Consider the following 27259-nt stretch of genomic DNA (forward strand, 5'->3'; position numbering starts at 1 on the left):
GCAGCTCTCCGTGGTGTCAGAGTGGAAAAGAAACAGGTAAATTCAGTCTCTCGCTTATTGTGTGAGCGAGTCGGTTCGTTATATTTTCTCAATTTAGTTGTATCAACTTGGGGTTCAGGAATTATATCCTGTCCTAAATCCGACTAGAAGGTCGACAACGAGACCACTTGTCGGTCGGTTGTGTAGCAGTCTCTAATATTGAGCCGGGTTTCTGGTCAGTATCGCCTGTTATTTATTTTCATTTTCAGGGCCTGCAGGCCTGCCATTAGCCTCGGTGTTTTCCCATGTCGACAGCCCGGCCATCAGATCACACCGGCGGGCCAGACTGATTCTAAATGTCGCAGAGCGGCGGTGCAGTTCTAGAAGCCGCTGCTTTGCTAGCGCAGCTACCGAGCCAACATTTCCTGTAACGGCCATGTAGCGACGTTAGCAGCGTGGCTAACAGTCGTTAGCAGAGATAACCAGTGGCAATGGAGTGGCATGGGCGTTTTTTTGTTAGGTTTGACCGGTCGAACGTGAACGCTTTTATTATTATTGCTCGCTAGCTATTTGATGATTTAGCTGATTAACTTCGGCCACCAAGCTCGGTCAAGCTAACGCTAACAGCTCAACGTTGAACCGGTTATCGGGACTTTAGTTAGCAGATGAGCAGCTAGCGGCTGTTGAAGTTAGCCTCGTAGTCGCCATGAGGTGAAGCCGTGAGAAGCGGAAGCCCACCAAGACTTAAAAGCTGGTTGCTTTTCCCCTCGAGTATTAGCCAGTAAGGCTAGCGTTTTTTGGCCATGTGGCTGGCTAGTAGAATTGAAATGATGATCGACGGGGCCTGGCTTTAGCCTTGTTTGTGGGCTAGTTCACACAGGGTTTTACGTAACGTATGCAAGATTAAGGAGAAGCTGTCGATAACAAGGTTAACAGTTTGCTGTTGAACCGAGATGTAGTCGTCTGTCTGAACTGTGTATGTTTGTACCCCCCCCCCCCTGTTTTGACGATCCATTGAATGTATATCTGTCTGTCACTGGCTCTGTGATCATATGATGTCGTTTCACAATATATGGGTTAACTGAGCACTACCAAGGCTATTTTGATATATTGAGCGTTGCATCATAACCCCCGAAGAGGAGAATAACTTAACCTGTGTTGTGCACTTGTAAGCCTGCTATGCAACAACACCCAGTGTAGTATATACCATGGCACTACAGCTTCCCGGGTCAAACCCGCGGCTAGCTTTGGTTTGAGACATTGTCCCAGAAAAGGGCTGAAAAACATCCTTTGTCAACGTTTTCCAGACGTCTCGGAAACAAAGCTGATGGTGTCCTCTCGATACCGCCGAGGCCCCCCCTTCCTCACCCCCCCACCCCCACCCCCCACTAGGCAATAAGCTACCAGGCAGTTTGAGGAAGTACTGTTCAAGTCAACTGTGCATGTACATGGCATGAAGTAGGTCATTATCACATGCCCATAATGTGTCTCTCATGTCTCTCTCTCTCCCTAGGTGTTATTCCTTTGTAAATACTGTTATTTGTATATACTGTAAATGATGACGTCCATGGGCGGGAACCGAGCCCGGGGCAGCTGGGAGCAGACACAGGGCCAGACACAGAGCCAGACACAGCACAAGCAGAGGCCTCAGGTACCCTTGCCCTCAACACCTGTCTCACTGTCAGATCAGATGCAAACTGATTTGCATGCAAGGGTTGAATGCAGTCAAATCAAGCATTGCAAAATTGTAACTTGTTTTTGTTGGATGCAAAACTTCTGGCTACAATGGTGCACACCAACAATTTGAACTGTATAAGACTCAATAACGTGCTCATATTAATATGACCCATGGAAACAGTCTGCAGTTTCAAGACTGTTGACACTATATTTTGACCATCAGTAGGGAAAACCCCTGTCTTTAGGCTTTTGGATTACAATTATAGTTACACAGTAGTGATCAGGCTAGTCTTAAAGTATGAATGTCCAGTAATATCGTTAATAACCACTGATGGTGTCATATGTAGGATGAAATGTATGAAAAAGTGCTGTATCATTATTAGAACATCCATTTGCTGTTTCCTTCTGAAAAAGCTTACTTCTCCTACTCCCTGACAAAAGTTTATATTAACATTTGTGAAAAGTTAAATATATGGTCTCTTTATATTACATATTAATTTAGATAATAGTAGGCATATTATCGAATACTTGTTTGCATGAGTTCTTAAAAGGTTTCAGTGAGGCGCTGGGCATTTGAGTTTTACATCTGTGAGATAATCAACCCTAAAAGGTTCATTGTTCCAAGTAAAATTGATTTTATATATACAATCCATACACAGGGGGACACAATTGTGCTAAAATGTACACAAAACTAAAAAAAAAATACAAAGACGCCAATGCAAAATGGGTGTCAAACTGAGTTAATGTGAAGTGGGCAAGGAAAAGTGTGTTTCCAGTTTAAGGCCACTGTAACCAAAGTGGTGCGTAGTATTTGTTTTATTTTTTTTGTTGGATAATAATTCCTTTAGTGTGAGACCCAGAGAATAAATAAAAAAACAAACAAACTGAATATTCGTTTTTCGTGTCCGACTCTACAAAAAGCAAAGCTCGTGCTTCGCTTGGTTGACACACATGTTTGGCGTTTCTTCTTGGAACAGGCAACCGCAGAGCAGATCCGACTCGCGCAGATGATTTCAGACCACAATGATGCGGACTTTGAAGAGAAGGTCAAACAGGTGAGCAGATGGACGGCTCTGTGCTGTAGCTAAATCTCTGTTCTGACCTCCCACTGAAATGATCTTCATTTCAGAATGGCATTTTTTTTTTTTTTTACATTTCTCCCTAAATGTACTGTTTGTGTTTTTGAATCATTTAGCATAAGCCTCCAGTCCAGAACTCGTCTTTCTGAGAGATGGCAGGACTGTCAGCCAGGGGTCACGTCTGTGTCTCATCATGTCACTCTTTCTTTTCCAGCTGATTGACATCACAGGCAAGGACCAGGATGAGTCTATGATTGCACTGCACGATTGCAACGGGGATGTCAACAGAGCCATTAACGTGTTGCTGGAGGGTAGCCCAGACACTGTGAGTATTGGCTTTGTGTGAGGGCTTAGCGCTGTGTAGGCCAGGTTCTGGAGAAATCAGGGCTACACTGGGTTAGATAACTATGGAAATGAACTCACAGTTTATGTTGTATGAGTACTGCAACTGTGATAGTTTTGAGCATGGTGTGTATGTGTACAGAGACTGTGTTTTCATAGTTAACATAAAGAAGCAGTAAAAAGGCGCATAAAGAAATGCTTGAGACCCGTTTAGAAAAACATATAATTTCTCATATTTTATCACTATCGATAAAATGGACTCAGGAGGGGAACGCATGATTAATATCGCCAGAGCTGATGAGGGGTTGTCAGCTACTTAAAACCATCAAGAGGCAGGCACAGACGAGATAGAAATGGGTCGCTTTAATATGGCTTGGTGGGAAAATACCAACAAGAGGAACCAAATTTGTTTTTGTTTTCGCTTTTTATTTAAAGAAGCTGCTGCCACATCCAGCCCACACAATTTATCACCTGGTGGAAAAACATAAAGATCATGTTTGTTGGTACATTTCCCCTAGATTTGATCATATTTTAGCCTGGGCCCATTGTCCTGTTAAAGTGCCAGTGATTTTTGTTGACCCTCACCTGATGAGTCAGTACAAAGTCAATATATCCAGCAGAACACTCACTTAACTGTCGCACTGTCTTTGCTTCTTCTTAAGGACTCTTGGGAAATGGTGGGGAAGAAGAAAGGGGTGTCGGGCCAGAAGGAGACGAGCCAGGCCGAGACCGGAGAGGAAGGAAAAGAGAACCGGGAGAAAGGCGGAGAAAAAGATGTAGCACGTCGTCGGGGCGGAGCTCCACGCAAAGGCCGTGGAGCCAGCAGGGGACGAGAATGTAAGTGTTTACCAATCCTTTATTGTTGGTTAACTGATTATTTTTTTGTCGTGTCGTCCTTCTCAATGCTCGAGTCCCTTATGAAATTCATCTGTGTGCTACTTGAGGGTTATTTTGATTCTGCCGTGCTTCTATTTTTTACTTGGGACTTCTTTTGGAGTTTGTGGCATCACCACATTTATCTGTGAAAGTCCTTTATGCACTTGACACTCAAGAGAAAACATGCAAGGTGCTCATATGGTCGGGAAACTTGCATAATAAGTATATTTGACCAGAGCCTTGGATGCAGGCAGAGTACGCTTTGCTGTGCAGCAGAAATGGCACATTGTGTCATGTTATCTTAATGACAAGTTTGGGATTTGCTGCACAGCTCTAATATCTTTTTCTATTTCTCCCATGCATTTATGACTTATCTACAAACAAGATCTGGAAAAAGAAAATAATTATTTGCATTGACCAAATTTCCTTCAAACATTCAGTACGCTGTCCATCATTTCTGATAAATTAGAGCAGAGTTGGACAGCAGCTTCTGCGGCACCACACTCACGCAGACGCTCTCACAGGGTACACGAGGCACGTCTGTGACCTAAACAGAGGGGTGCAGTCACGTCCTTGGTGCAGAAGGAATATCATGTGTTCCTCCTACACCTTCCAATGAAGCGAGTGCTCGCAGAATTTGGAAATCCATGTTGCGAGAGTCTTTTTAGATTTCTGATCACAGAGAAATGTTGGAAGCAGAGCAAGTTCATCCCTCAGAACAAAATTAAAGAAAAGAGGCAAAGAAGCAAAAGCTACTCGAATCATATGCAATACACAAACTCAGCAGCAATCTCCCATTGTGGTTGGATACACCCAGTTTAAATATATAGAGGAAGGTTTGAGGTTAGGCAAGACGAAAGGTCATTTGAGTTGATTAAAATTTGTCGTTAATGGCTCGCTTGTACACGTTTTTAATTGTCATTGTCTAATTCTGTAAATTTGTGGTTTTCATTTTCGCTTGTTACACTGACATGGCTGTAGTGTTTTAGTGCCCTCCACTGTCACAGTGGGGAAGAAAACTTAATTCAAATGCTTTGTGTAGTGTTGACATGAACAGTTTAGAAAAATATTAAAAAGGTGTAATTAAGAACGTAAATTGAAATGATGAATAGTAGTGGATTGTTAAGTCTGAAACAAGCTTTGGTTTAGTAGTCAAGTCACTGGCCAGGGGACCGTGTTCAGATTTGTAACACATCTATGGTTTACAAAATATTTCCCCCTCTAACGAATTCTGACAAATATTTACATATGTAAACAAACAGCATACAACATGACTCTTGCATTAGCAAGGCATCAAAATCTCTGTAGGATTCCTGAGCTTATGTACAATTTAAAACCAGTCATTTGTCAAAATGCATTCAAAATGAAAGTCCTGTCATGGTCCATCAGTGGAAATCTTTAAACGCAAAGCAGCAGCAGAGAATGTTTTAGTTTACATGAACAGTAGCTTTTAAACGTGTGAGAGAAGTTTGGTTGCAACGTGCTTGAGGTTAAGAATGAAAAGTCGCACAGATCACAAAAAACATGGAGACCCCTTTTTATATAAAAAAGAGGAACATTACAACACGCCTTGGTTACATAGTTTCTCTCTAAACAGTAAAACATTTTACGTACATTTTCTTATTTTGACAACTGGCTGCTGTGTAGCATCTACATTTCATGCCACTGTCTCTTCTCTAAACTCAAGTCCGTGGTCAGGAGAACGGTTTGGATGGCAGCAAGGCCGGAATAGCTGGAAGAGGTGCAGAGCGAGGCCGGAGGGGACGAGGCAGAGGAAGAGGAACTGTTGGTGGTAAGTAGCTATTATTGTCTATAGCCAGACTCCTTGGTATGCAGTCAAAGCGAGATAGGGTTTTTATTTTTACATAAAATTCTACCCTTCCTTCTTGTGACAATAGTTGTTCGACTGAAAGTTTGAAATGAGCTCTTGTTGTCTCTCCAGGGGTATCTGGACGGCGAGGAGGCAGATTTTCAGCGCAGGGCATGGGGTAAGGGAACACCTGCGTTGCCTAAAACCAGAGGGCCTTTTGTTCCACTTTTACCTGTTGCCATGGTCACCAGAGAGCAGGACCCCAGCTCATTGTTTAGCCGTAATCCAAAGGAAGGAGGACATACATCAGCCAATGGAAAGCAGCAGCATGAGCTCAGTGTCTGCTGAATGTATAGTGTCTGAACATTTTCTCTAGAGTGAAATCTGGATAGACCCACTTAGAGGGGAATCAGGGACCCAATTGGCTCCACTCAACAGTCTCTGCTCTCTGGCCCCCGGGCTGTAGCATTATTCAGTTTGTGTGTTTTGCCTGTTCTGTGTACCAGTTTCTATGTGTGTGTGTGCAGTCAATAACATGCCAGTTGATGAGCTGGCATCTTATACTGGCAGCTTGATTAGTAGGTGTCATAACAGAAAGGACGTCTTCTCTTAACTGTGGTGCCACTCTTCAATCCATTTCACTGTCATGCAATGGGAAACAATGCAGTAGGAGTACAGTTTCCATACTAAATATTCTGCCTTTTTAATAATGAGCAGTCAGGTGTAGTCTGATATTATTCTGCAGTTGTAGGTTTTTTTTGGCCCTTAGGGTTTGCTCAAGTAGTGCATGTGACATAACGTGGCTTCCTCTATGGAGGTCAAGGGCTGAGCGGCTTTCACCCAAGGAAAGGTTGAATGTTATTTTTCGCTCTCACTGAAGCAAGTATTGAATGTGTACTTCAGCAGTAGTGTAAGAATGTCATAAATTCATGTATATATTTGTACTTTGAGGCTCAAAAGGTGCAAGGGCTTTGCCGAAAAAACAGGCGTGTTGAGATGCTGCAGACAATTTAACTATAAAGCTCGAGGCATGAGTCTTTAAGGTATATTTATGGTCCGAGTTTCTCTGATGCAATTTTCAGCGTATTTGTATTTTTTTGTGGAGCCAGATATTGACTCGCATGTCTCAAAGGAATATTTTGCTGCTGGTTCGAAAGAAGCTGTTTGTTTTGTTTTGTTTTTCTTTTTGTATGTTGAAGGCATCTACCCGACGCCACAACAGTTCTGCAACTTTTGCTTCTTGTTGCTGACAGACACAGTTTACCAGCTGGGTATCGGTGTCATGTAAACACGGTGACTTAAAGAAGTATAAATGGCTTTTTAAAGAAGCAGCCTTCAAGCAGATACGTTGTTTGATCAGGTTATTACTGTTTGATAAGATGAGATGACGGAGGGGGAAAAGCACTGCGAGTGTGTTGTCGGTATAATCTTGTACCGGTGCTTTTGACACGCCGAGGCAGCTTGTAAATGAATACTGTGCGACCCACAAGGGGAACAAACGCCATAAGTCATTACTAATGAAAAAGCTGATCAAAGGCATTTGTTGGAGAGTCGGTGTAAACCTGAGATGACTTAAATTTTAGGAGGCTCAGATTACCCACACAGTGTCAGTGTTTAGATTGTTTTTATGAATGACGTATTTAGTAACTACACTGATGGGTATTGGCTGGCTGGACAAGTTAACCAGACCCCACTAACTATACAATCAAAGTTGCACCATACCTGTGTCATTCAGAAGATATTATTTACTACCTCACAAGTGCTTATTAATTTTCATTATTTAATACTACTAAATCTCAAGTATTGTCCCATAATAGAGGGAAACTTAATTTTGCTGTCTATATTCACTCTTATATGCATATACATAAAGACATTAAAATTAGCATTAATCTAATCCTGGTTGTGATGGACTTTATGTGGGTGTCATGAGCTGCTGCATATATCAACCTCACCCATTCCTGATGTTTCCTGCAATAAAAGGAGACTAGATATTGCTAAGAACGAGAGAACACAGCTCCATTCATTATGCAGCCAGTTGTTTTCAGTTGTACCACAGCATTTGTTGGCTCATTTACAGTGCTGTTTCTTTCGGGTAACTGTTAGCAGCCTTTGTATTTGAATTCTGTGCTTGAATTTGCAGAGAAGAAACTCAGGGAAGAAATGAGTCAAAGTTTGTTGGAGCTTTCATAAACTACTCTCCCAGTTTTACATTTATAAGAAACTAAGAGAAGATTTAATACAGTGTGACACGGCTACAAAAACTGCTGTAGTTGTAATCTCCTGGAAAAATGTTTTTTTTTTTTTTTAAATCTGAGATGGTTTATTGAGTTGGTCGAGGTTTAAAATCACAGAGTATATACATCACTGTGTAAAGATCAGATGAGTATTAAATGCCTGTTGCAAGTATAGGTGGAGACGCACTGCTTCATTGAAAAGGATTTCTGAATGTACTCGCGTATGTAACAGCTGTCATCTAGCAGGAAAGGGTTTGTATTTGTGTATGCATTGTGTTATACTTATGGTGAGTAGGGTTCCTTGAAACATGTAGCCTAATTGACCCACCATCACTAAAAGCACACTGGCTTGCCCTGCTTAGTGGAGTGACTGACAGACATGTGGAGTGTTTGTTACAGTACTGGCACAGGTAGATCAAAGGCATTTTGCTTACGCTGCTGCTCTGGATTGTGGTCTGAACAAAAAGCTTTGTCTTCTACTATTACTTTGTTGTGCTTCCTGTAATTGTTGCCATTATTTTTCCTCTAAAGCCAGATTGATAAGGGGCCCAGATATGATATTGCAGGAGGTGAGAGGTGAGTGCATTGCCTCTAGTGTGTCTGTTATTCTTGCTTTCTGTAGGGAGACCTTTTGAGTGCCGTAAAACAGGATGATGTAATACAAGACATTATCAAAACAAAGTATTATTCTATTAATAGGATATGAAATAGATATGACTAGTCTGAAATCGGATGCTAAATCTGTTCATGCGAGCCGTAAATGCCCTCACAATTGAACACGAAGCATCCCAGACGAATAAAGAAAGCTGCTCGGCTCGGCTTGACTCAAAAGAAAAGTGTTGTTCGTCATTATGCTGCCTTGGTTGCATCAGCTGTGTTTTTTTTTCTTCAGCATACACGGGTGTGGTGAATTAAGGAAAGAGATGCCGAAAATAATTGTTGAGGAGCAACAACATAGTATTTAAATGCCTACTCCTCATTTGCATATTCAGGACCGTATTGGTTTTCACGTCGGTCTTATACAGTTTCCTCTTCCTGTCTCCCTCCCTACACTCTCTCTTTATTACATAAACACCCTTATGATAATAGTAATGCTGGGGACTTACTCAGAACAGCACAGATGCACCGAAAACCAACTAAATCAGTGGCTTAAACCACTAAGCAGATTTGCTTCTGCTCAGCCTTTTCAAAACATTGACCTGTAATAGGTAAGATTAAAAAAAAAAAAATACTCCCCCAGATTTTTTGTGTGTGATCTCGCACCTATGGCTAATGTTTTTGGAAATGGGTAGTTGCTCAGCTGTCGGCTCAAATGTTGTGTTTTTTTATGTTTTCTCGCTGTCTTCCCAGAACTTTCAACCCTGCTGACTATGCGGAGCCAGCCCAGACAGAAGAAAACTATGGAGGGGGCAGCACCTGGAACAACACGGGAAGCATGGAACTGGAGGAAGGAGCTAGTAAGTTAATTTCGAAAAGGTTGCCCTCCAGTAAGAGGAGTTAATCTTATCAATGAAGCGTCTGTTTACCATCCGAAACAATTTTTAAATCATGTTTGGCATTCCAAAGAAAGCGCCGGGAAAAAAAGATGAAAGGAAGGTTCGCTCGCGCTCAGAGGGCACTTGCCTTTTGATGCCGGACGTAGAAGCCTCCTTCATCATCAACCATGCAAACTGTTAACAAATGGCCAGACCTCGGACAAGCTGTATTCCTCCCAGATCCTTATGTCCAGATGTCTGTGTGTAGCCAGGTGAATAAAAGATAATCATCTCTTTCCATGACATTCAGCTTTAATCTCTTTGCCTCCGTCTTTGTCTCCAGGGTTGGAATACTCTGCAGGAGAGGGAACAAATTACCCACCCAAGTTTGACTCTGCTCCTGGTAAACAAGTCTTCACTCCTTGTTTTTATGCATTCCTCTTTTCAGTTTGAAGCTCGCTTTTCCTATCGCACCAATATTGAATGGTTTGTCTTTGACTCATAGGAGCCTGGAGGACGGCCACAGAGGAGTGGGGCACTGAGGACTGGAATGAGGATGTGAGTGTTTCTGGCTTTAACCTCATGCAAGTGCTCTAAATATAAAATTATGTGAGCACTTCTTAAAAAAAACCTGATTTTAGCACAGTTTGACTAATGGAGGACTGGTTCTCGTTTTAATCCTGGATGTGTACTTTTGCCCTTTCAACTTGGACTTCTTCCATCTTCCTCTGCAGCTCTCGGAGACCAAGATATTCACAGCTTCCAGTGTGGCATCCGTTCCTCTGCCTCAAGAGAATGTGACCATCACCAAAGGACAGAGGTGGGTCCTTCATGCACTTCACTGGCCTGACTCACGGTTTCCAGAAAATAGCTTTTCCAGGAACTGATTGAGACCAAACTTTGTATTTCTTCAGCTCGAGCGATGTCATGGGGATTAAATTTTACTTGATTTTGTTGTTAGTCCAACAAAACAACTGGGATAGATCATTGTGATGTTTTACAAAAGCAAAACAATTGATTATTTAAGATAGTTTACAGTTGAATCTATTGACTGACTAATGGATCGCTCCAGAGTCAAGCTTCTCACTTTATTAGAGACTTGCTGCTGCATTTTGTCAGTGAACAGTGAACTGGATACTGTTTGGATTGAAGATGTCGCCTGAGCTTGATGAAGTTAGCTTGATGAAAATTGATTTCATTATTTTATTCGTTCCATCCATCCAGGGACAATTTCAAACTCCATACATTATTGAGACAGGAAAAAAAAATATAATACATAAATGTGTTTTCTATTGATATTAACCAATTAAGCTGCACATTAATTAAAAATGACCAGATTTTACAGTCCTAAAATACTAAAGACTAAATGTATGTAGTAAAAAAAAAAAAGTTCAATACAGTGCTTTTGAATATCTATACACAATGTTTCAGTGTATTGATATTTTCCTACACCCCTACAACTGATACAGTCGCCACTTTAATGTCTCTTTGTGATAATAAATGTTTCTTCCCCGCTGTAGGATTGACCTTGCGGTGCTCCTGGGGAAGACTCCACCATCCTCCTCCTCAGAGACAGAAAACCCCCCCATGGAGGCCACCCAGCCTCCCTCCCTGTCCCAGTCACTGGTTTTCAGCAATTCCAAGCAAGGGGTGCCGCTCTCTCAAACGTCCTCCAGCACCCCCTACACCCAGCACAGCATGGTGAGACCACTAAAATAAGAAAAAAGCCATGTGAAGTGTTTTTTTTTTAATTACACGGCTACATACACCCGGACTCTTGAGTTTGCTTAGTGATGCAAAATGATCTCTTAACTCTTGCATCTCTACTGCTTCCTCACCACACAGGAAAAGGATAAGGCCATAGACACCATGTTCTCATTACACTTACGTAGCAGCAATATTTGCCTTTCGGAAATGAGCACCTCTTTTAACAATCTACCAATATTGCAGGTCAGCATGCTGAGCAAGGGTTTTGGGGATGTGGGAGACCCAAAAGGAGGCAGCACAGGGACCACTGGCTCTCAGTTCTTGGAGCAATATAAAACAGCCCAGGCTCTGGCCCAGCTGGCAGCCCAGCACTCCCAGACAGGACCTCCCAACACAGCCCCTTCCTCCTGGGACACCAGTGCCACTTCACTGGGACAATACGGTGAGATCACACTCTACTGTTACTACTAGGAATGAAACTAAATGCCCCTGTTGTTCAGTCCACTTGAGCATAATAAGGACAACATGTATTTAAATGCAATGTAGATCCTTACGTTACTTTTGCCCTCATTCACTGTCCAGACATGAAGACTCAAGCGGAGTCTGCGGTCCATACACCCTTTACGAAGCGGCAGCCCTACCAGGCCGCCACCTCCACCTCGTCCATGTTGGATGTGTTCCTGCAGGACAAAGGCCTGCCTCCTTCCTCCTCTGTCTCTTCGTCTTCTTCCTTACCCCAACAAACCACATCCTCACCCCATGTGGTGCCTCCACCTGCTTCCTCCCTTCCCAAAATGACAGCGGTCCCTTCTCTAGGTCAACAAGTTTCTCCAAGTTCTTCAGATGCCCAGGGCTCCAGTCCACTGCCTTTGCAGCAACATAAACTCAAACAACAGAAGAAGAGGACCTCCATTACAACCAAGGTAAACTTCAAATTACAGTTTCTTTAGTGTAAAGATGCTGCTCCATTCACATGTATCCATAGACCCACATTATGCAAATCTGGAGAAAGAAAAGAAAAAGCACCTTGTTGGAGCTTGTTTGTGTTGATTTACCTCTTATCCTGCCATGTCTGGTTTTGCGGTTTGTGTTGTTACATGGCTCGTTTTGAAGCATGATTTGTGGGAATAGTTTTTAAACACCCCGATTCTTCCCTCAGATTCCAGCAATGGCAGTGGAGATGCCTGGTTCAACAGACATCTCAGGCCTCAATCTTCAGTTCGGAGCGTTACAATTTGGGTCCGAACCAGTTCTACCAGAGTACGAGTCCGCCCCTACCACCACGACACCAGCCAACCAGGTTCAGAACAGCCTCTACACGAGCCCCAGCAGGTTAGTGCAACCAGAAAACTGTGTGCAGATTAGAGAAACTAATTCTCTCACCACTTCCTGGGTCAAAGTAACATTTGACGGTGAAATTGTATGGCAACGTACTATATACCAATGTTTGGACATTAAGCAGTTTAATTGCCTTACACATAGCCATTAGCGGTACTAATGTCTGTTCTAGTATTGGAAGTTGGGTTAGAAGTTTTTTGTGGTGTTAAAACCACTTAAAAGTGAGAACCACACATTGTTCTCTAAGGACAAAGTCCAATGTGGTCTTGTCAATACCGTTACAATCTGCAGTGAGTCGACTCCAGCTCTCTCCAACTCCAGCCAGATGGACCTGTACGATCAGAGAGCCCCTCAGACACGGCGTTACCCTCCCTCAGTCTCCTCCTCCCCGCAGAAGGATATGCAACCCAAGGTAAAGCCGACGTTCCCTGGAACAAAGTCAGTTTTATTGTCATTTCTACAATATACGACACACAGAGGATCGAAAACTGCGTTTCTCTCAGACCCTCTGTGCAGACAATGAACATTTAAAACAACCTACAAATCTAAAATGTAGTATTAAATGTAACACTCTCTTTGCAGAATGCTTGTTTTTTAGGGGCCCCAAGGTTTTTTTTTTTTTTTAGTTTGGTTCAATGCCTTCATTCTGTCTTCACTAACCTCTTGTAGAGATCACTTTTTAAAATGCCAAAGGGAGCAGGTGTTCTTGATAAAAAGCGCACTCGGTGCAGATGGTGTTGGTCTGTCCCCTCATTGTTCCAGCTCTTTTGCTTTTGTACGTTGTGCTCGCTGTAATTGCTGGTTGCTGGTTTCAAACCTGACCTGTAGTTAAAACTCTCTGCATATCGCCCAAGCTCTTTTTTTTTTGGGTGACTGTTTGCAAGTGCCCGACACCCTTCAACTTCTTATCAATGGCCTGTTTCCATAGAAACCTGTGAGCTCACCTTAATTGTTGGTTTTACAGAATGGCTACAGTTCAATACAAGCAACGCAATCTGTGGAAGGTAAGCGTCTGTTTTTACGAAGCTCTTATTTTTCCTACAAGCATTGTCTGGCGCATCTGTCACTCACACACTTTTTTTTTCCTCCCCCCAGCTGCAGCAGGCTCTGCAGTATCAGTCAAGCCAGCGTCTGACTCAGTCACGCCGGCATCTGTCTCCAGCATGGGCACTTTGACGGACAGCGGCCCCGCCTCCTTATTGGCTACATCCAATCAGACATCCCTTAGCGCTCTGGGGCACAGTGAAGACCTGCCTCCAAGCACCATTCCTCCTCCTCAGCACAAGTGAGCTGAAGCTACATTTTACACACATAGTAGTAAATGAACTAATGTATTTTAGTTATGACCTCTGGGTGAATACAGGTATCAGTGGGTGTGATGTGCTCTGAACCTTCCTCTTGTTGTTGCAGCTCTCACCAAACACAACAGAACAGCCTTGCTCCATCTTCAGTCCGGACATCCAACTCAAGCTTACTGGTTGGTCCTTTTATGTATTTTTGTACATGTCTATTCAAGAACCGATCATGTCCAGTGATTATTGTTTTGGTTTTGTAACCACTGAAATGTCGTTTGAAGCCAGTTGGTTTGGTCACATGCTTATGCAGGGGAGTGGAGTGGAGTGGAGTGTATCTCCCTCCATCAGTGAGCGATTTTAAAAAGCTTCATTTCCTGTGATGGCAGACAGGGCACATTAGATGTCCATTCACTCTAATGGAAATGTAATTTCATCAGTCCTGACTCCATCTTTCTCTCTTACTCCTTCTGTCTTGCAGCATCCCAGCGTAGACGGTGACTCGAGCCTGCACTCCTCCTCCTTCCCTTCCTCCGTCTCAGCCGTGCCGTCTTCATCAGTCCCCTCCTCCTCTTCCTCTGCTGCTGCACAAGTGTCCCTCGGGGCCCCTCAGGCCTCCTCGGTGGGCTCCGCCGCCGTCTCAGCCCCTTCTGGCCTCAGTCTGACCATGGGCCTCAACACTGCCTCCATGGGAGCCCCGGCTGCAGCAGCCAACACAGTTTCGGTCTCCTCAGTGGCTTCAAGCATTCCCTCTTCAGTTACTTCCTCATCCACACGCAGTTCTGCAGCATCCTCAGGTTAGACATGAACTTAAGTGCATCTCCTTCCTCCGTCAGGTTATTTTTCATCCCATCACATGCTATGAAATTGTGGAACAAAAATGTGTCAAAGTGCTGAATTTTTCCCCCCGACACATTGTTTGTCCTGCATACTTATTTTTTTTCCAGGACAAAATGTGCAGGTAGCAATTGTAAGTTGAAAGGGTTGAAGCATCTGGAGAACTTACAGATGCAAAGGACTGGCAGCTTCATGTGATTCCATAGTCTGCTTCACTATGAAATAAGAGTGTCCCGATTGATTATCGCTGATCTTTATTGGTCGACTTTCTTCAGAAGTACATGGGTAAGACTGAAATGAAGAATGCCACGAGGTTTTTTTTTGTTCTTGAGAAATATGTGAGGGAGAGAGATCAAAGAGCCAGAGCCTTGTTCTGAGGCATATTTAATTTATTTGTTGCAATGTGAATGCAGCCTGTATCTTTAGCCTAGTGCTACTTTGTTTATGTTCTGAGATGTATTGCTTTTTATTTATAAGACTTGCTAGGGGTGCGGAAAATAATCATTTCAGAGATGCATTGAGAATCTTAATTGGACGATTCTGATTAGATGCAATTATTTCACATAATTGATTTTTAAATTCAAATAATTCATTCCTGCATAGAGAATTTGGTGGCGGCCGCCACCGCTATATTTCTCACCACCACCAGCACGCAAGTCCATTTTTTCCGGGCTTTCTATGTATTTATTTTGAAAGGAAAGATGGAGAGAGACGGGGAGGGGGAGAGAGCATGAGGGGGGAATAACATGCAGCAAAGGGTGTGACGGAATCAAACCCAGGGTCGCTGCAGCAGGCACGCTCTACCAAGTGAGATGTAAGCCGCTCGTAGCACCGCGTATTTATTCCGGGGATTTCATCGAGTGTTTCCGTTTCCGTGGTGGTGAGCGGCCTCTACTTCATTAAAGCTGTCGCTGCTTCAGAGTTGGGGCAGACGCACAGTGGTGATGTGTCCGGCAGACGTCCGCTTTGGGTCACATTGAGTCCGCCTCGAGTACACTCGGACGTCCGCGGAGTCCGCTCCGCCTAAAATCCGTCGTTACCATACCAACGAGCTAACTTGTCCTTTTTTAGTTTAAAATCTCCTCTCCTGTTGTCAATAAACACATCTGGATACGGTGCTGCAACTGAACTACACAGCTGTTAAATGATCGGCTGTTTGCCTGTCACTCATAGCATTCAGGGATGTTCAACATCCTTGAGTTTTACACTGCTGACTTGTATCATCATACAGACATGTCCTGTGTGGCAACATAGGAGATTGAGGATGTGATGCATCGTATAATCGAATCGAACCAAATCGTAAACTGGTGAATCGTAATCGAATCGTAATCGAATCGTGACGCCAGTGAAGATGCACACCACTACTATTTGAACAATTAGTTAATTTTCTGAGACGTATTGTCTTTTAATTGATCAGATTATTTGCACTGTTGAGCCTTTTGACTAGACTTCTGACAGTCTGTTTTAATAATGGTGTTAATTAACATAAATTAACACACGTAGTTAATCATCAAATTGTGTAATTCAGTTGTCCTTACTGTAAGATACTCACTGTGTTGCTTCGTAGGGGTTTTCTGTAGTTCTCAATTGAGCAAAGTATAAAAGCATGTTGTGGTTTTTATAATAACCTTAAGCTTTTTGTTGTGAGCTTTGATGCAGCCACAAGCTCTCAGCAGAGTTTTCTTGTCTGGATAGCTTCATCTTGTACTTTTTGAGATTCATTTTTTTTTTTTTTTTACTTTGTGGTGTTACTCCACCGAGCATCACAGCTATACCAAAAGATTGCTAAAAAAAAAAGAAGCTGTTTTTGACTGTGAACATTGTCTCTTATTTGAAGAATGGCAAACTCACTGTGACCCTTTGTTTGATAAGAGCACAATGTATTTGTCCTGGATTGAACAAATTGGTTTCCATTTCCTCAGCCTCATCACTGGCTGCGTTTCCATAATTCTGACTCATCTTGGTTTGGTTGTCCTTTTTTTTTTTTCCACTTTCACACATGTTAGTTTTCTTTCTTTACTCCCTCTGCATGGTGTAATGCAGTTTTCTGACATGTTGACGCAGCTCAGGGAGAAATTAGTGCTGAGAACTGAGGAAGTATGGTCGGTGTTCATTCCACAACCACCTATGCACATCAAAGACGCAGGGCTCAATACATCCAGCGCAAAGCAACACAGGGAAAATATCTATTAGTTTCCCACAAATGAAGATGTTTCATTGGTTTAAAAAGCAAATGCAATGGGCTGTGACCTGCCACGAAGCAGCAGAGGCAGACCTCAAACACTCCCAGCCACCACCTCTCCTTCCTCCTCCTGACTTCTTGCTCTGAGCAGGTGAAAGCAGCTCTGGGCCAAAACACTGAATTATTAGCACTTGGTTTGTTGAAATTGAATTGTGTCAGTATCCATTTGTACACTGAGACTGTTGAGGTGTCATTTTACTACGATTGATTGAACAGCTCTGCTGTGTCACTGTAGCTGATGCCTTGAATTTACTCCGGCAAATAAGAGGATATATATATATTTCCACAGTGAACCAACCTGTGGTTATAGATTTTGTTGCATTGGCTTGAAGAGAAAATACAAATAAATACGTTCTGTATATTTTGTTTCTGTGTATACAGGGAAAGCACCTCCGAACCTGCCACCTGGAGTGCCCCCTCTACTGCCCAACCCATACATCATGGCCCCGGGACTACTGCACGCCTACCCTGTAAGTTCATGATCACCTGAGGGTAGATTTACCCACACTTAGCAGATTATTGGTATAATTTAGTGTTGTCACGATACCAACATTTTGGTACCGGTATCGGCAACATGTTTTTCCGATACTTTTCGGTACTTTTCCAAATAAAAAGAGAACACAAAAAATGTCATTATTGGCTTTATTTTAATAGAAAATCTTAGAACTATAACTATATAATAACTCGTTACATTAATCTGAACTCTTCCTAAATTAAAACATTAGTGGTCTATTTAAAAATGAATATCAACTTGTTTTCTTTGCATTACTATTTGAGGTCTGAACACACTGAATTTTTTTGGGAGAAATTGTTATCAATAGTTTATAGAATGAAACACAAACGTTCATTTTACTCAAACACACACCTATTGTTTCCCATACGTAGACCAAATTGATTCTGCCCCCCCCCCCCCCCCGTTAATTCATCTTTGCGTAGCGCTCCTTCGCTGTGTTCACTCACTCAACACACGGAGAGACAGAGAGAGAGCATGCCGGTGGTGGTGCGCGGTAAAAATGAAACTTATCAACCAGCAGTGTTTGCATTAATTAACGAGTCTGTGGCGGCCGTCTCTCTCGCGCGCGGCGCACACAAACACGGGCACATGGACAGGTGGCGCTGTAACGGTAATAAAAAAATTAAATCAAATTACAATGCAGCGACTTCACGCGCCGACGTCACCGCTGCTGGCGGCGCAAAATGAAAGTACCGGTCCCATCTAAGCGCAGTATGGTACCGTTTTAAATGCGTCAGTACCCCGGTACCACTCTAGTACCGGTATACCGAACAACCCTAGTATAATTTGTAACGCCATTTTATCTTTTGCTTTGTCCCAGCCTCAGGTGTACGGCTATGATGACCTACAGATGCTGCAGACGAGAATACCGCTGGTGAGTGTTCAATTGCTGCAATAAAACCATAATGCACAACCCCGTACTTCACCTCTTCATAACCTGAGTTTTTATTTTATTAAAAGAATATATCTTTTTATCTCTTCAGGATTATTACAGCATCCCCTTTGCAACTCCCACAACAGCACTGACTGGCAGAGAGGGCAGCCTGACCAGTAACCCCTATTCTGGTGAGCCGTCCACTAATGATTTCTCTTTGAGTGTGGTGTTGAGTTTACTGAAAGGTTTTTATGGTTATTGATTGACACCTGAGCCCGATAGACATGATAAACATGATTCCAGTATTTATTATTTATTGCTGGTGGTGATGTGATATGATGTGATATGAATGCATGCTCTAGTAAGAAGATAAATATAAATCATTTTTGGTGATGAGCCTGTAATATTCTATCCAGCTCATAAAACGTGCAACATCCCGCCCAGCGACGGTATTCAACCGCAAGTCGTTACATCTCGTCTTGCTCTCGCCTGCAGTGGAAATACTTTCATACCCTTTAATAACTTCACACCCCTCTCTTCCTTTGCAGGCGACTTGTCGAAGTTTGGTCGAGGCGATGCGTCCTCCCCGGCTCCGGCCACGACATTAGCCCAAACACAACAGAACCAAACCCAGACACATCACACCACACAGCAGACCTTCCTCAACCCCGCGCTGCCGCCTGGCTACAGCTACACGAGCCTCCCTTACTACACTGGCATGCCCGGCCTGCCCAACACCTTCCAGTACGGACCTGCTGTGTTTCCGGTGAGAACACTTTGTCACAAGCTTTATTTCATTTTGAACAAATCCTTATGCTCAGCAAAGATGGAAAATATGATCAAATTGTTCTGTTCTTACCGATTAAAAGAGTAAAAATAGAAGAAAAGAGACTGATCTGGAGAACGTGTTCATTTTGCTCCAACTATAGACTGTATGTAGGAGCCATTTCAGCATTTAATTTGGGTGTGTAGTCTGTGTTTTATTTTGGTAAACCTCTGCTGATTCAGGAAGTGATGTAATGCGCACAAGGGGCACAGGGTTATTTGAACAAAGGACAATCAGTGCCAGGTGTTGCTGGTCGAAAGGCGTGTCGTGCCTGCCACCATAAGAAACGGGGTATTTTTTTTTTTCGTTTACAAGAGAACTTTAGTTTATAGAGAATTTGGATTGTATTACAATGAATATTGGTTTGTCATTGAAGCCACCGTGACTTTCTTTTTATTTGGGATATGAAAGAGAAGGGCACTGTATATCGGCTCCAGCTCTTTCCTTGGGTCAGTTGGAGTTCTCAACAGGACCGGCATGCCCGACCAGTTGCGCCATGTTTTTTTTTTAAATTTTATTTCAGGCCTGTTGAGAACATGAATGAAGCAGCTTAGAAACTGCTCAAACAGGCGATCATGGGCTTTGAGAGGTTTGGTACGATCATAAGAACTTGCAGAAAATAAAATAGACCCGGCTTCTTATTGAGACTGGCTTTTATTTGCTCAAACCTGTAGCCAGACCCGGCGGCCAGTACCAGCGTCTTTTTTGAGAATTTACAGTTTTATGAGATCAAATGACAGGCTTTTAACAGCATCTATTAATATTCCACAGAGGAGTAGAAGATTTTGATATCCCTGTGACCGTACTCTGAAACGACATCAGGCTGCGTTCTGAAATCCAAAACATGAGTATTTCCTCACTCTGGAGTCCAAATGAGGGGAAAAACACAAGTTTGATGACATCCATGAAGTGTTTAGTTTTTTTTTTTCTCCCCGCTGACGCGATGAAATTACATCCCATGTTTTGTTTTCATCCAGGTGGCTCCTACCTCGTCAAAGCAACACGGTGTGAATGTCGGCGTCAATGCATCAGCCACACCTTTCCAGCAGGCTAGTGGCTACGGTTCCCATGGATACAGCACTGGTGAGCCACTAAAAACTATATTGAAGTGCCATGTTTTTTAGAGGGGGGTCATGCAGGTCCTGCTCTGTATACCTGCATACCAACAACTCTGTGCTGTTTCACACAATGAGCCCATCGATCTCTCATTGGTGTGGAGTTGCATATTTCATCCGAGCTCTGCGGCATCTGCAAGCATAAACACGATGCTTGTGAAAAAGGCATTTGTTTTGCTTGTGTTGGGATTGTTGTAAACGGGATCACGAAACATTTTGATTCGCACTTGAACCGTTGACCTCAAGTTTACAGAATGTTTTCAGCTGTGAGCCTTAAATGTTCAGGTTTAGTTGTGTCTATTGGAAATGCATCTGCTTCGTGTACACACCTCTTCATTTGCCTGCACACACACACACACACACACACACAAGGAACAGGACTCAATATTTCAGCTGTTTTTCTATAATGACGTCTGCCACTTTTTATGAAATGGCTTCTCATGATGGGATATATGGGATTGCCATTCAGACCAAATGGAAAAGAAGAAGGAGGAGAGGGGCTTGATCAGCAGTGTCTGTCTGGCTCCACCAGTTAAAATATCAGAGGGGTTAGATCATAGGTCTCCTGCTGTCTTCCGTGGCTTTGCTTTTGCTCATTTCAGAAAAGTGGAGCTCGCCCAAGGGCTTCACCATCCAACCCATCTCCTGCACACACACATGGACACACACGTTCATCATAAACACATCAACAAATGGAGCACCCCATCATCTTCCATATTTCTCTACAACTCCTTTGAGCCCATATTCTTTCAGCAGTTTCATATTTTCCCAGTGGTCTTCTGGTATCCACTTCATCACCTTTTTTTTTTATATGTTTGTTTCTTTGTTTTTTTGTTTTTTTTCCCCTCTCAGAGATGCTGTATTTTATTTCCATGCTTCAAGTCATCACTCAATATCCACCTTCATCACACGTGCAACACTTATTTGTTCTAAGCTGCACCATCTGCTGCTTTCTGCCATCACCCAACTCAAGCTCACTCCCCCCCTCACCCACCCTCTCCTCCCACACACACACCCACCCTGCCTGCCCCCTCAACCCCCCACCCCTACCCTCCCTCCCCTCCCACCTCCTCCCCCTCAGACTTGGGTCAAATTGTACTTGCAAATGATGGTTAGCGTTGAATCCGACCTGCTTGTTGTGCTGGATGGGCGGAGGCTTTACCGCGCAGGACGACGATGCAGTTGGTGTCAAAGTCTTCAGATCTCAGAACAGTTGCGTTTCCCACCGGACTTGACACCATCCGTATTGTTGTAGTTTTTGGGTAAAGCCCGTCCATGCGGTTACAGTTTCAAAACGAAACGCTATGAATTATTTGCAAATGCTATTTGAGGCAGGTCTGCGTCCCCCTGCCTGGTGTGTCTAACGCTGTGGGCTGCGGCTGTGTGTCTGACTGTTGCAGGCTATGAGGATGTGGGCCAGGCTTCAGGGAGTGGGGATTTCTGTAAGGGCGGATACGGCACTGCCGTGGCCGCCGCCGCTTCTGCACAAAACAAGCCAGCCAGCTCTGTCACCGGGCCTGGAGTCGGTGAGTGCCGCCACATGCCAAATTAAGACAAAAAGAAACAAAACAAAGCAAAAAAAAAAAAAAAAAAAGCAACCCTGTCCCTCCCGTCTTCCTCCTTGTGTCACCAACCATCCTTCTCCCCCCTCCTCTTTGCTCTCGTTCCTTTGCCTCATCGCTGATGAGCTGCAGCCTGCGGGAAAGACCCGTCGCTACATCAGCTTGTAGACAGTCCAACGCAGCCTGCCTCTCTTACAAGCCTTGTCTGCCATTCTGTCTGTTACCCGTCGTCTCCCAGGGTCACTCATCATCAGTCCAATCTGGGTTTTTTTTTTTTTTTTTTTTTTTAATGTTGCTCAGTTATCAGGTTTGGGGACAAAATGTGGCAGCTGTGGCCGCAATAAACCGATGATGAGTTACTCTGGTTGAAGCCGTGTCATTTCCCCTCAGTGTTGCTTGCTCTTCACTCATATCACCATTGCTGGTATGTCCGTCTCCAGAGTAACAAGCTCGTCGATGATGATGTCCTGTTGGGCAAAGTGGATTACGATAAAGTGTCTGCAATCCCTGATCAGAATAAAGCTGTGATTTACACAATAACAGCGGGGTGTGAATATTCAGTCTAAAGAGCTTCTTCAAAAGCGGCTGCACTCAACCACTCACACTGGGTACCGGAATGAAAACACATTTTTTTGCCTTGTTAACATGTGCCGGGGGGTTTGATCTTCAGTGTTTCTGCTCTGATACTTTGAGTGTTTTACATTGTGGCATTTCCATGACAAATGTGATGACAACTGTGGGTTTGTGCACCGACAGCAAGACGACACCAACCATGATCATTTCCACAAATGTAGTGGCAGCTAATTATTTCATCATCTTAAGGGACAGTGTCTTCTTCATTATGTCCTTCCATAACGTCCACAGATGTAGCATCAAACATCAAAACTGAAAGATCATCCACATCCAAAAGATTCATGAACGTCATGTAATGCAGAGAAAATTGAATCGAAAAAGATATTCCACCGTTGGCTCAGGACACTTGCATTCGGCGTCTTTTAATACAACTTTTTGACATTTTATAGACCAGTGGTTATTTTGAGAAGAATGGTTGTATTAATCTGTAACAACTTCAATCCGTAGCTATTGTCATTCATTTAGTTACAAAGAATAAACTGTGCTCATTCCTTTAGGCCTTGTGTATTTTAAAACACTTCTTCTAAAAATTGGTCAGTGAATCCCATAAAGACTAATTCAGTCACGAAAATGCCACCAGAAAGTATGCCCGTCCTCTCTTGCACACGTGTTGACCCTGATCTGCGTCTCCATGGCGATACAGGGGGGTCAGTGTGTGCGAGACCAACCTGAGCAGTAACCACCAGATACAGTCAGGCTTAACCCACTGTGGCTGACTGGAACTGACACACTGCTACTGACACATCTTCCTCATCCTCATCCCTCCCCCCATCCAGTTCATCTCATCCCTCTTCATCCTCTCGCTCCGACTCTGTCTTCATCAACGGGAAATTCTGCTGAAATCATCTATGAACTCACGACGACATAGATATTATACCTGACATTTCCCAGGTTTCTTTTGCTTTCAAATCAAAGTTATTTCTCTCGAACTTGATTCGGAAAACGTGTTTATACGCTTTATATGAAGCAAGTGGAATCACAGAAACTCATTTAGTTATCATGCCGACTAGAATCTCATAACCAAGTGGTGTGTGGTTTTTGTTTGTCAGGCAACAGTGTTCGCCCTACACATTAAACTTCCCAGTGGTTGAACTAAATGTGTGTCCTGTTTCCCCCTGTCTCTGCAGGAGTCTCTGTGACATCAAGCAACACGGGGGTACCAGATATTTCAGGGTCTGTTTACACAAAGACACAGGTAATTACAGAACATGAACGTTCAAAAATATTGTAAATCCCTCCTCACAAAAGGACTCTGACTTTCTTCATATGGTAATGGCACGCGAGAACTGTTTTTTTAGTTTAGTTACAGAAAATGACCACCTACGGTTTGGATCAAGTTAAAAAAATGACACATGTTCTTTGTCTCTCTTCCTCCCTGCAGTCGTTTGAGAAGCAGGGTTTTCACGCCGGCACGCCGGCAGCTTCGTTCAGCCTGCCCTCGGCTTTAGGGAGCGGGGGACCCATCAACCCCCCGGCGGCCGCTGGCTACGCCCCGGCCCCATTCATGCACATCCTGGCACCGCACCAACAGCCCCATTCTCAAATTCTGCACCACCACCTGCAGCAGGACGGACAGGTTAGTGTACATGCTGCTTGTTGTTGTTGTTGTGTTTTTTGTTCCACAGCTGTAGTTCAGTGCAGTTGGTCGGGGAAAGAAGAGACGTTATGTACCCTAACAGGACGAGGGAGAAATGTTCAGTGTGGGCTCTTTGTTGGACTTTTTTTTTAATGAGGAACTGCCAAAATACAAAAAGTAGGACACAAACTTATCTACAAAATGATTACAAAATGAGCTTGCATAAATGTATTCATCATTTACACAAATGAGATGGCAGTTTTCCTGTTTGGCAGTTCACAATCAGCAGGGGGATTTGAAATTAGTGTAGCGTATGCAGCCGTCCTCACATCACATCTAGTACCAGATATGATATTGTTTGGTCTAAAAAATCCTTTTCATGTTTTTAATTACCTTGTTAAGTCTGAGTTTGATTGACAGCTCACACACAGGACAAACACTGTGGTGTGGAAGTAGTAGTGTCACAATGCCATTATTGGTCTCATATTATTAAACATTAACAACACTGAACACAGGAAATACAGATAACATTGTTGTAGCTGATACAACCGTTAGATGAGATTGGCTCTGGAAAGTGAATTCATTATACGTACAGGAACAAGTGTAAGCATATGTTAGTGTGGCATTTGATTCTTGGCAGTTGTACTGAAGTGTGTATGTATACTGTCTGTGTATATATAGGGCGGTTGTGTCATTAAGATATTTCACTCAACACGGTGCCATGCAGCGGCTGACTGAGCGTCTCTCTCTCTCTCTCTCTCTCCGCAGAGCGGCACTGGGCAGCGCAGCCAGAACGCCTCCATTCAGCAGAAGTCTCAGATCAACAAGTCGGCATACAGCAGCTACAACTGGGGGGCAAACTAACATCCGTTACCCTTCGCCCCCCCCCCCAACCCCTTCCGACCCCCGCCCGTCAGCAGAAGCGAGGAGGGGGGCTCGTCACTCCTCCTTCCTCAGTCTCTCCACGTGTAAACTCCCTCTTCTTCCTGCAAGAGATTTCCCTCCCCAGTCTCTTGGCCCAGCCACTCCTGCAGCTCTGAGCGGCCGCCAGAGGAGCTGCTGCGCCGAGAGAACGAGCACTGTAATGATGCATGGATGGGTGGGAGGGACAGGAGGGGCTTAGAAACAAGGGGGAGATCGGACCTAAATGGTTATAGATACACCGTCAAGAGATGAATTATTGAGTGTTGGGAATTTGTATCATGTTAATCCCGCCCGCCCCACCCCCTTTTTTCTTTCACTTGTATGTAACATAGAACTGTTTTCTAAAAGAATGAACATTTCCTGTGCTTTTTTTTTTTTTTTTTTTTTTTTTGGTCTTTTCCCCCCTTTTTTTTTTTCTTGCTGATGGGGAGGAACGATGTAATATCTGAAGGTGGGGGGACAGGCTGGTTTTGTATTTCTCACCCTCAACTCCCCACTCCTTAATTTTGGTGGAAACTTCCCTCCTGCATAAAATATCCAACCACAGTAGTTTGATTGATTGCTGTTAAATGTTTGTTTTTTTTTTCTTTCATTTTTATGTCATTTTAAGTTTGAAGAAACAATTCTCTAAATTGGTAGAGTTGTGAAGTTTATTTTTTACCAAATATAGATATATTATATATAAAGACATATAAGCAAGCTCACTGGCTTGGACTGTGAGGAAAGTGTGTTTGTCATGTGACTGCGTGCATGTTTGTACACACAGGGGCCGTGGTTGTGTACTGTGCTTTGTTTTTTGCCTAGCACAGAATTTTTCATTATCCCACACCTGTATAGTAACTGTTCCCATAAATTACGAATATGTTGCATAAAGTTCGCACCTATTCTGTAAGAGATGATGAGAATGATTTCCAAGGCCAATACACACCCAGTCTGCCTTCCAGTGTGTTATTTTGTTTGTTTCTGAGGCCCCCACCTCCTCCCTGCTCCACCGCCTGTCCCCTGACATTGTAAGGAAAACTGCAGAATTGAATACTGATGGACAGAATTGTTCTATGGGTTTTTTTTGTCAGTGATTTATTTTTTTCTTTTTGTACTGTGCGTTTTAAAAAAAAAAAAAAAAAAATTTAAATGGATAAACTTGTCTTGTACATATATAAAAAAAACACAAGTACTGTAGTCCCTGTTTGTTTGATGGCTTTCTCCTTTTCCTTCTCAAATCCTTGCAGACTTGTTAGCTTTTTGTTTCATATATTTTTTTTATTTTGTAAAAATATATAAATATTAAGTAAATAAACAAGAAAAAGACATTTTCATCATTTTGGATGTGAATGTCTTTTAAGAAACTATATTTGTTTCTCATGTGGCTTGTAAATACAGCAGCAGCAGCATCTTCCAGTGGTTTGACAGTGATGCTCAGTGTTTGTGTGTGTGTGTGTTGCTGAACGCTGCCCAAGGCTGGTGACTTGACAAACACTGTAAAAAGAAGCTTGTGCCATCGAGTGTTTAACACAACTGAAACCATCTGACTCAGGCTTTGGGCTTGGTTTCTGTTATAGGCCTGAGTTATCTAACAGACTCCAGGGGATCAGCAGTACCAAATTAAACTCCAAACACAGCACATCTCCAGAGATTTGTTTGTTCTTTGTTGTTTACAAGATTTGGATGCACTTTTTTTAAAACATCTTTTTTTTGACAGGTATATACTAAATATAGAGGATATTGCCTAATATCAGTGCTCTCTTACTGCCAGTTACTTTCCTAAATAGTTGAATAATCTGCTTAAACGTGTACTTCTTACATTATGATACTAGTCCTGACAGGAAAATAACAGTTGTCCTGCTCCTCTTACCCCATGTCCACTACCGCACTCATGCAACGCAGGCGGTGTGTAACAGATGTGAAGTGAAAAGTGGTCAGATGCACAATACATCTACAGTTGCATTTACTTAGAAATGTGTTTGTTTTTCTACTGTATACTTGTACACCACCATATTTCCTTGGTAAAATTCCACGTTTTAAAGCCAGGACATTTTAATTGACTATTTATTATTAGTTTACAGATTAAGTAACATCTTGAATAGAGGACTTTAACGTGTAGCTATTTCTGAAAGTGAAAGTCCTATTACGTGAGTTAAATGCTTATTGTGCAGCAGAATAACCTCTGTCAGTCTTGTTATTGCAGTAGCACCTTGATGCTGTTTTTGGTCAAGGTGGAGCTAATTTTAATCACTTGATATAATACTGGACAATGTAGTCCTTGACATGTGAGCATCTCAAGTGTTTTATATATCAGTACACATTCTTTAATTTCATGGAGGAAGTCTTAAGATCAGAACTTAAGTAC

At 43.0% G+C, this 27259-nt stretch overlaps 1 protein-coding gene across 7 annotated transcripts; it reads left to right on the forward strand.

Annotated features, from left to right (window-relative positions):
* ubap2l (ubiquitin associated protein 2-like) lies at window positions 1–26502 on the forward strand. 7 transcript variants are annotated; one of them, XM_083982650.1, is made up of 30 exons: window positions 1–36; window positions 1493–1630; window positions 2634–2711; window positions 2950–3060; window positions 3740–3914; window positions 5641–5745; window positions 5896–5941; window positions 8529–8573; window positions 9348–9454; window positions 9816–9875; window positions 9978–10030; window positions 10207–10292; window positions 10993–11173; window positions 11423–11621; window positions 11762–12102; window positions 12339–12511; window positions 12809–12929; window positions 13482–13521; window positions 13613–13802; window positions 13928–13994; window positions 14291–14606; window positions 17270–17358; window positions 18223–18276; window positions 18386–18467; window positions 18825–19042; window positions 20080–20185; window positions 21618–21743; window positions 23540–23607; window positions 23794–23988; window positions 24757–26502. In XM_083982650.1, the coding sequence occupies exons 2-30, from the start codon at window positions 1535–1537 to the stop codon at window positions 24850–24852; spliced, it is 3624 nt and encodes a 1207-aa protein (XP_083838776.1). In that variant the 5' UTR covers window positions 1–36; window positions 1493–1534; the 3' UTR covers window positions 24853–26502. The 7 variants fall into 7 exon arrangements, with proteins under 7 accessions (XP_083838776.1, XP_083838775.1, XP_083838777.1 ...); XM_083982649.1 differs by lacking the exon at window positions 1–36 and adding an exon at window positions 60–214; XM_083982651.1 differs by lacking the exon at window positions 1–36 and adding an exon at window positions 60–214 and having other exon boundaries at window positions 12839–12929; window positions 24757–26501.
* The last annotated feature ends 757 nt before the right edge of the window (window positions 26503–27259 follow it).

The sequence above is a fragment of the Trachurus trachurus genome, assembly GCF_905171665.1.
Source record: "Trachurus trachurus genome assembly, chromosome: 11".
Classification (NCBI taxonomy): domain Eukaryota; kingdom Metazoa; phylum Chordata; class Actinopteri; order Carangiformes; family Carangidae; genus Trachurus; species Trachurus trachurus.

What these genes read in the sequence shown, in the direction of transcription:
- ubap2l (XM_083982650.1), top strand. Translation starts at nt 1,535, where the DNA reads ATGATGACGTCCATGGGCGGGAACCGAGCCCGGGGCAGCTGGGAGCAG. An exon ending in GATATTGCAGGAGGTGAGAG is followed by an intron (nt 8,574 to 9,347) that starts GTGAGTGCATTG and finishes CTGTCTTCCCAG; the next exon opens with AACTTTCAACCCTGCTGACT. An exon ending in TTCCCATGGATACAGCACTG is followed by an intron (nt 20,186 to 21,617) that starts GTGAGCCACTAA and finishes TGACTGTTGCAG; the next exon opens with GCTATGAGGATGTGGGCCAG.